This window comes from Helobdella robusta, assembly GCF_000326865.2.
Source record: "Helobdella robusta unplaced genomic scaffold HELROscaffold_62, whole genome shotgun sequence".
NCBI lineage: Eukaryota > Metazoa > Annelida > Clitellata > Rhynchobdellida > Glossiphoniidae > Helobdella > Helobdella robusta.
This window is the reverse complement of record NW_008705346.1, coordinates 648,909-659,480: the sequence shown is the minus strand read 5'-3', so window position 1 is coordinate 659,480 and position 10,572 is coordinate 648,909. Positions and strand designations below refer to the sequence as shown.

The window sequence follows — 10,572 nt, the reverse complement described above, 5'->3', positions numbered from 1 at the left end:
AGTTGTTGAACGAGTGCTTGCTTGCTAATGCCATCAATATATCAATACTCCTTCTTGTTGTTATTATTATTGTTATTAATGTTGTTGTTGTTGTTGTTGTTGTTGTTGTTTCATCTATATCCGTCGCTAATCGAAAAATCTGAAATTGCAAGGGTGGGTGTTACACGATGGTGATGGTGATGATGATGATGATGGTGATAATGATATCTGATCATCATCATCATTATCATCAGCATCAGCATCAGCGTCATCAGCATCATTTGAATATTGTCGTAATTTTGTTTGCCAAGCCATCCATCCCTCCATCCCTCCATCCATCCATCTCTCCGTCCCTCCATCCCTCCCTCCATCCATCCATCCATCCATTCATCCATCCATCCATCCATCCATCCCCCGACTACATGGCTTTTATCCTTAATTAACCGAATCGATTACAATTATTATCTTCGCCTCATTCTTCCTCTCATCGTCATCATCATCATCATCACCATCATTACTATCATCATCGCCATCATCATTACTATCAACATCGTCATTATCATCATCATGGTCATCATCATCGTCATAATTATTATCATAATTTGTTTTGTTTGTGATAAATTTGAGATCTATAGAAATATTTTGCGGTAAGTTTTTACATTTTGCCACCCAGCCAGGCTCAGTTTTTAATCTATGCAGTGAGCGGCGATATTAAGCAGGAACTGATGATTGGTAGCCGATGTAGTCGCGTGCCTGTCGGATAATTTATTATCTATGGGGCGATATGCATTTTTGCCCCGTGTCTATGTTTGCTTGGTTGTTAGGTTGCTTGTTGTATGTTTGTTTCTTCTGCATGCTTGTGTAGTGATAGTAATGTTATAAAATAAAATTTCAATTTAGTAGTAACTGTATTATTAGTAACAGTAATAGTAGTAGTAGTAGTAGTAGTAGTAGTAATAGTAGTAGTAGTGGTAGCAGCAGTAGTATGAATAATAGTAGTTGGAGAAGTAGTAATATTCCTGCATTACAAAGAGGAATATAGTAATTACATTGAGAAGAATGAAGCAAAGATATAAACAACAAAAATGCCATTAAAAATTTAATTACTATTCCCCTAACAATAGCTCAAACGCAAATTATGGGCATGAGAGGTAAGTTTTGTGTGTGTGCGTGTGTGTGTGTCACGTGTATGTGTGTGTGTGTGTCACGTGTATGTGTGTGTGTTTGTGTGTTGAAGTATTATGTAGTTTTGTTGTTAGATATCTAACTAAGGTTTAGTATTTTTGGACTTTTTTCCATGTTTCTTTCGTGTATTTGAGGAGTGTTAGTCAGTTGTTGTTCCGTGCACTTGTCTATGTTCATCTCTGCATGTTGCTCCTTAATTTCTGAATAATTTATTTGTTGTGAATTAGTTATGTTTTGTTGAAAATAATACTTTTTTTTAGACAGAAAACATCATTTTATATTTAGTTTGAAAGCCTTACTTTCAGTATATTTTTACGGGTTTTTTCACAAAATTTTCAATGATCGAATGCCACAATGCAGAAAAAGTTGACTTAAGGCTAATCTAAACGAAAAAAGAATGATAATATGAGACTAACAACATCAACACACTACACACATACACATACATAATAAACACACACACACACATACATAATAAACACACACACACACACGCACACACATACGCACACAATCATTACACACACACTACATATTAACAATCAAATATTAAACCGACCAACGTAATACAAATTTGAGCAAACATACAGGAACAAACATAAGTACATTCTCTTCCACAAACACAAAAAAATAAAAAAAAATTTTTGAAAAATTCAACTAAAAAGTTCCCTCCGTGCCAAACACGACTTTAGAGCAAAAATAAGTAACCGGAAGTGCTACTTAATATATCAAACCGTGATGACGCCACAAAAAAGACATAGATAAAACAGCACTTTGGGAAATATGCCATAGATATTTCATTTCAATGTTTACAAAATTTGAAAAATTATTTGAAGAAAATATATATATATATATATATATATATATATATATATATATATGCGTGCATGTGTGTTTTGTTTGTGTGAGCGTGTGTGTGCGTGTGCTTGCACGCTTATAAAATAGATGAATGACTTTTTAAACGTTCCATGAATAATTAAGCCTATATAGCATAGATATAATGACGTGGTAAACATAGATAAATATGGATGATGAATTCAACAGTCATCTGCGTGAGCGATAATGCATTTTTGAATTATTTATTCTATGATGATGGGGGTGATAACGACGACGATATTGGAATTCATAAAATGATGATGACCATGATGATGATGACCATAATGATGATGACGATGAAGACGATGACGAGGATGATGATGATGATGATGATAATGATGACGACGACGATGATAATGATCGAAATATTGTTAAATTGTTTATAGTGTTTCCCGCGCTCTCAATGTGGTCATCGAAACACATTTGTTGAATGATTGATTAATGGTAAAGTCATAAATATTACTACTACTACTACTACTACTACTACTACTACTACTACTACTACTACTACTACTACTACTACTACTACTACTACACTAATACTGCTGTTGATGTTACTACTACTGCTACAAATGCTACCACTACCACTACTTTTAATAATAATAATAATAACAAAATAAAAAAAAATGAAACAATGATAATAGTTGCCAAGATACGAAAGGTCAAATAAAACATCTATATTGACTTATGTTGACAAATAAATATAAATATGGATGTAGGTGCGTATGCGTGTGTGTGTGTGTGTGTGTGTGTGTGTGTGTGTGTGTGTTTGTTTGTGTGTGTGTGACCCCATAACTTAATTAATCAAAGAGCTAGGAAGTTTTATAATGTAATGCATAGTTTTAGGGCGGTGATATGAAATATTAATTTAAATTATACGCGTTATTTTGTGTGTGTTGTTTGTTTGCAAGTGTTGTTTGTTTGTATGTTTTTTGTGTGTCTGTTTATCTATATGTTTGTATGCTTATTTGCGTGCTTGTCTGACTGTATGTATGTATGTATGAATGTTCATGTTTGTGTGTTTCTTTCTCCCTTCTCTGTATCAATCTTAATGTTCTTTTTATGTTTGTAGTGATCATAGTTCTAGCAGCAGCAGTAGAAGCATTAGAAATATAGTTGTATAAGAAATTGTAGTACAATTAATAAGGGCTACTACTACTATTACTACTATGTAGTAGTAGTGGTAGTAGTAGTAGTAGTGGTAGTAGTAGTAGTAGTAGTAGTAGTAGTAGTAGTAGTAGTAGTGGTAGTAGTAGTAGTAGTTAGTTATTGCTGAAAACTTTCGTGTTTCTCATTTTACAATTTAAAGAAAAAAAATTCTTCGTTTTGCCTTACATCATCGTCATTACCGTCACCTAAACCATATGGAGTTTTTTTGGTGACATGGAGTTTTTTTGGTGATGTGACATCACGATGATGATGATGATAATGATGATGACGATGACGTCATGATGATATTGGAATAACTGTAATGATGATTAAAACATCGTCATCATCACCTTCATCACATCATCGTCGTCGTCATCACCAAAGTTAATCGAATCAAAATTCAATTTTTCAAGAAAAGTTCGTGTGGTGTGGGTGAATTTTCATAATAATAATAATTATAATTAGAGTTACCAAAGTTATTATTATTATTATCGTTATTATTATTTTTAAAATTACTTTGGCGACGCGCCCATGACAATGGCGTCATTGAAAGAAAAAAAATCTTTTCAAAATAAATAACACAGGAAAGGATGATGATGATGACGATTTGCAAAATTTATTCCTTAAAATCATTAAATAAAAAAATTAAATCCCCGCATAAATGATTGAGATAGAGAGATGAAAACAGAGGAAGAGAGAAAGAGAGAAAGAAAGAGGGAGAGAGAGAGATGTTGGTTAGATACAAAACTCATTTTCTAACTATCAATAACTCCCAGACAAAATTAAAGCATGACGTTGCTGAGAAAAAAATTAATTTATTTAAAAACGCTTCATTTTTGTTTTGTCTCTACATTGAATTTATTGTTCTATGCTTTGTTCTATTTTGATTATTTACATTTTATAGTTTTGTCATTTTGTTAAAGTTTATTTTTTATCAATTTTTAAAAATTTAATCTAAGAGAGTCATTCAAGTTGGAAAAATTTGTAAATATAGATAACTAGATTTATATATTTAGGCTATTTTGTTTTTTGGTTTCCTACGTTGTATTCTGTTGAAAATTTATACTGATTTTGTGGTGATGCTAATGTTTATTGAATGGTGACTGTGACAACAATAACCATGGTGCAACTTCAAACTTCAACTCAGTCACAAATTCCAAAAAAAACCCAAAACCATTTCACCAAAACCATTCACCAAAACTATTTCACCAAACATTTAACATCCATTTTTCACAAACCCATTTTTTGCTACTTCTACAAAATCCACCACCACAGTCGCTATCCGTGGAAAAACCTACCCGATTTCGACTGCTACCGCTTGCAGTGTAAGACGGATCGCGATTGCTGTAGGGGTTACAGTGTTTGTGACAAGTCCTCTAAAACTTGCTCGGATTGTTGGTTCCGTATGGGATGTCGGAGTGTAGAGGATTGCTGCGAGAAGTATCCCTACTGCAAGAAAGTTAAGGATGACGACACTTTTGGTGGTTGCGCTGATGAAATGTGATGACGCTCTGGTGGTATGGTGATTATTTGGTGGTGATTTGATGATGATGATGTGTGTGTATGTGTGTGTGTACGTGATGACGATATGGTGGTATGGTGATTATCTGGTGGTGATTTGATGATGATGATGTGTGTGTATGTCTGTGTGTACGTGATAACGCTATGGTGGTATGGTGATTATCTGGTGATGATTTGGTGATGATGATGTGGTGGTGTGGTGACTATCTGGTGATGTTTTGGTGATGATGAAGTGTGTATGTGTGTGTGTGTGCGTGATGATGTTTTGATGGTGTAGTCATTATCTGGTGATGATTTGGTGTTGATGATGTGTGTATGTGTGTGTGTGATCTGGTAATAATGATGATGATGGTGGTGAGTAAGATGATAATGCTTCGTTGATACTGACAACAATAAAATTAATCGTAAAATGATAATAACATATTTATAATATTAATGAAAATGATGATGATCTTGTGTTATAACTAACTGTTAATAATTGCGTTAAGAAAGGCATACTTGAATTGCACAATTATTAAACTGCTCTGCTGACAGTGGTGACAATGAAAAAAAAGATAATAATAATAATAATAATAATTATAAATGATGGTGACGATGATAACGCTGATAATGATGACGGTAAAGGTGACGATAATGATGACGATGACGATGATGATGATGATGATGATAATGATGACAGTATAGATTATGATGATGATGATGATGATGATAGTGATGACGATGATGATGACGACGATGATAACGACGATGACGACCGTGACACGGCAATAACAACAAATCAATCCCTTAGTCATAAAACAAACAATGGCGCCAAAAACTGCCACTAAGAATAGAAACCAAAAAAAAAAAACAAAAAGAAAAACTAAAAATACACTTGAGAGAAAGTAAAAACGTGTTCAACTAATCACCACACGTAGCTAGCGCGCCTACGCTGAACATTTTGTTGTTTTGAAGACTCAAGCTCCCACTAACAAGCAAGTTATTCATTTTATTACCGCAGCTTTAAGTATCTCACTTTACTTCATTTTTAGTACTGCGAAAACTACTGCTGCTGTCAACACTACTGTAGCTACCACGACAGCTACTTCTCTTGCTGCTGCTACTGCTACTACCACAACTACAAATTTTCTTTTTTTTTTACAATTATCGACTATTACAAATATTATAAGTATTTCATAACCGATTATTTAGTAGTTGTAACACGACTACTACTACTACTTCGATTACTACTACTGCTACTGCTGCTACTACAGCTGTAGTAGTAGAAGCAGCTGTAGTAGTAGAAGCAGCAGCAGTACCACAAATAACTAGACGGTGTCATGTAGTCTATAGGAAAAATAAGAAGCATGCTTAGACGCGCCTGGAATCATGATAACGTTTTGTATGTTTTTGTGTATATATGCATGTATTCGTGGTTGTGTGTTTGTTTGTGTGTGTGTGTTTGTTTGTGTATGTGTGGGTGTTTGTATGTGTATGTGTGGGTGTGTGTGTACTATTCGTTTTGCTTGGGTTTTTGTGTATATTTATGTTTGAAATTAAATTTTGCTTGGTCAGTATGTCTGTGTATTTACATGAGTATGTGTGTTTGTTTATTCGGTGCGTGTGTGTGTGCGTTTATGTGTGTGTGTGTGTGTGCGTGTGTGTGTGTGTGTGCGCGTGAGTCTGGGTGTAATGAATAGCAAGGGAATAAGGATTTGGTATTATTGGATTACCATTCAGGTGCTGATGGTGATGTTACTGGTGATGATGATGATGTAGTTTTGATGGTGATGTTACTAGTGATGATGATGATGTAGTTTTGATGATGATGATGATGATGATGTTATTGATGATGATGATGATGTCAATGATGATGATGATGATGTTATTGATGATGATGATGACGGAGAAGATAACGATACAAGATGCTATTATAAAGTGGAACATGATACTGATAACAATTTTTTTATTGTGAAGATGGTCCTAGTAAAACAACTTATCAACGATATGAATATTATCCTTATTCTATTATATACGTAATTTATTTTAAATAAATTAATAACATTATTATTATTATTATTATCGTTATTATTATTGTTGTTGTTATTGTTATAATTGATGTTGTTATTGTTGTTACCAACAAATTTAAGACGCTAAATCGACAGAATTTCATCTTATATACACATTTATAACTTTCGAATCCTGAATTTGTGGTTGTAATCATTATCAACATCATCATAAATAATAATAATAATAATAATAATAATAATAATAATAATAATAATAATAATAATAATAATAATGGGAACATCTTTTATTTTTCACCATAAAAAACATACAATGATAAATATATATATATATAAGTCAATGTTAATTAAATAATGCGCAATGATAAAAAATTTTTAAAAATTGTATAAAATAATATAAAAGGTTAAGACCATTTTGCTCATTGTGAAGTTAAGTGCAGAACGGTGAAATATATTTAATTAGCATCATAGCTTGTTCCTGTCACAGTAAATGTCATACGATAATCTTATAACAGTGTTTATCAATTTATCATAATAATAATAATAATAATAATAATAATAATAATAATAATAATAATAATAACATTAATAATGATAATAATCGTTATCATAATTTCAGTAATTTTATCCTCTACATCGTTGCATTTTTGTCACTATCATTCGTTCGTTCATTCAATCGTTTATTAATTCAGTAATTCATTTATTCGTTCGTTCGTTCGTCCATTCATTCAGTCATTCATTCATTCATTCATTGACGTGAATTTTTAAATATTTGTAAATTTTCATTAAGAGTCTTTATATTCTGAAATGACATGAATATATATTACATATATTGTATGATAATATATCTTTTTGCATTGTAAACAAATGATTTTCGCGTTTTTTCAGTAATATTAAGAATCTTTTTTAAATGGCAATCTTAAAATTTTTCTTACGTGTCTGTGTGTGCGTGTGTGTGTGTGTGTCTGTCTCTGTGTGTGTGTCTGTGTGTGTGTTTTTGTTTGTGTGTGTGTCTGTCTGTGTGTGTTTCTGTCTCTGTGTGTTTCTGTCTGTGTGTGTGTTTGTGTCTCTGTATGTGTGCGTGTGTGTGTCTCCCCCAATATTTCAAATCTTATTGAGTGAGTAGACGAAGAATATGATGATGGAGAAGAAGATGAGGAAGAAAAAGAAGAAGATGAGGAAGAAGAAGATGATGATGGTGATGATGATGGTGATGATGACAAAGATGGTGTTGATGTTAGTGAGGGTGTTGTTGATGATGGTGACGTCAGTGGTGATGATTACAATGAGTGAGATTGTGGTGGTAATGGTTACTTTAAAAACGACCAAAAAAATTTTACGGCATGTACGAAAATTATTTCATAAAATATTGAAAACGGTCGCATTAAACACAGCAAAAAATTTTATTTCTTGGGTAACGTGATGAGAGTAAATGAAAGAGGAAAAAAAGAGAGCGAGAGAGAGAGAGAAAGAGAGAGATAAAAAAGATAGAGAGAAAGAGAGAGAGTAAGAGAAATACTAAGTAGTGTTATTGAATAATGAATGACCCAGCAGCCTGTCTGTATTTTTTCTCCCCTCACTTTTCTCATCATCCTCTCACCACTTGCCGCCTCTCTCAAAATGTCTGTACCTCTCACTGGTTAAAATCATTGTGCTGTTTTCTATTCCTCTTCTCTTTCTCTCTCTCTCGCTTTCTCTCTCTCTCTCTCTCTCTCTCTTTCTCTCTCTCTCTCTCTCTTCGTTCTACTTTTTCTGATTTCTTCTCTTCTTTTAAACATCGCTTTTTTACCTTGGTTTCTCTTTCTCTCTCTCTCTTTTTCTCTTTTCTTCTCTCTCTCTCTCCTCTTTCTCCAAGAACGTTTCCTTGCCAACGAATCATTGTTTCCTTCATCATCATCATCCTCATCATCATCCTCACATCATTTTACCATTTCAAAATTTTTTTAATACGCTCTGTAATATTGTAAGGTTATTAGAAGTTCATCACACATAACCAATTAGACTGAAATTTTTACATTTGGCTACATTTAAAATACTTCTTGTTCTTAACGTATAGTGTTAATACTCGAAGGAAAGCTTACAGCAAAGATACCTTAGTACTGTAATAACCCACTGCTCTCGTGGAGATATCCTGATACATCAAACATGAGATAATAAAAATAAGAAATCTGTCGTTGTATAGCAAAGATTTCGAAGTATTGTAAAGAATTACGTTGTGAATACTACAAATTTACTGTATTAATAAAGCCAGCGATAGGTAAAAAATACTACCCAATATTCAATTCAATAACTAATTCCTATAAGAAAATGACAACTGCGCAAGTCGAGCTGGAGCTACTAGTCGGTGGCGAGAGAAGTTGCAGACATTGCGGTCGGCTTGCCTTTGCAAGTTTTCCAACTTTGGAAGAACAGATCCAGATGTTTCCGGAGGATATATTTTGCTGTAACGACTACGTCAATGAGCTGATTGTGTACATCTGCCAGCTGCCTAGCTACTATCATCCCAGCAGGTTTGAGATTGTGCGGTTAATTTTACCTTTATAAATAAATTAACGTTTATGCATAGAGACTGAGAGCGTATAGATGAACCCGCACGCACCCACACTACGTATGATACATCTATAGAGGAACTAAAACGACAGATAGAATGAAAATGAAGAGAGAGAAAGAGAGAGAGAGAGAGAGAGAGAGAGAGAAATTGAAAGAGAAAGCAAGAAGAAAAAAAATACTACAACAAGAGGGAGATAAGAGAGAGAGTAAGAGAGAGAGAGGAAGAGAAAAGAGGAAGAGAAAGAGAGAGAAGAGAAAAAGAGAGAGAGACACAAAGAAAGAGAAACACGCATAAACTTACACACACACACACACACACACAGACACACACACACACACACACACACACAGGCAAAGCTTCAAGGATGCACATATAACTGTCATGAAATTGAATTCCCTTTTTCCATTCATAGTTCTACTGAGGCTGATAGCGGCGATAATGGAGGAAATGATGAAATTAATGAAGATGACGATGACGACGCTGCTGCTGCTGCTGATAATGATGACGACGATGATGACGGCGATGATGATGATGATGATATAAATGGTGACAATGATGGTGGTGGTGGTGATCAAGATGTCAACATCGTAAAGTATGATTTTTTTTTTACTGTGTAACCTATTTTTTAAAAAAGATGGTTATTAAAAGTGAACTAATTTATCTTCTGATGTTAAAAGATTATTTTTCAAAAATGTGAATGAATGAAAGATATTTTAATTAGTTAATTAATTAATTGATTAATTAACTATTTATTGATATTATAACCAACTCCATTAAAAATAAATTAAGTATAATAATGAGAAAATAATGTTTTAATAAACTCTCGCCAGGTGCCAGCGCTACTACTGTTAGTCGAAACATTTAATATTTATTCATTTATTCATTCGTTCGTTCTTTCGTTCTTTCGTTCGTTCGTTCGTTCGTTCGTTCATTCATTCATTCATTCGTTGGTTAAGCCATACGTACATTAATTCGTTTATTCATTCGTTCTTTCGTTTATCAATCCATTATCTATTTTTTCATTTATTCGTTCTTTTAATCACTCACTAATTCATTCATTCCTTTATTCAATCATTCATTCCTTTATTCATTCATTTGTTCATTTACTCATTCATTTATTCATTCATTCACTCATTTATTCATTTATTTGTTTTTATTATCGAACCAACAGACATACAGCATATGGAATCCCATTGTTTTCAACAATTTTCCAACGTTTCGAAAAACTCGTCATCATCATCACCATCTTCATCATCAAAACTATTATCATCATCATCATCATTAATATCAACAACAACAGCAGCA

General features: G+C 33.2%; 1 protein-coding gene across 1 annotated transcript; it reads left to right on the top strand.

The window, feature by feature from the left end:
• Nucleotides 1–4,309: 4,309 nt before the first annotated feature.
• HELRODRAFT_180524 (hypothetical protein) lies at nucleotides 4,310–4,693 on the top strand (the record flags this gene model as incomplete). The annotated part of the gene is made up of 1 exon (XM_009029827.1): nucleotides 4,310–4,693. One exon carries the CDS (start codon nucleotides 4,310–4,312, stop codon nucleotides 4,691–4,693), a length of 384 nt encoding a protein of 127 aa, XP_009028075.1.
• Between the last annotated feature and the right edge of the window lie 5,879 nt (nucleotides 4,694–10,572).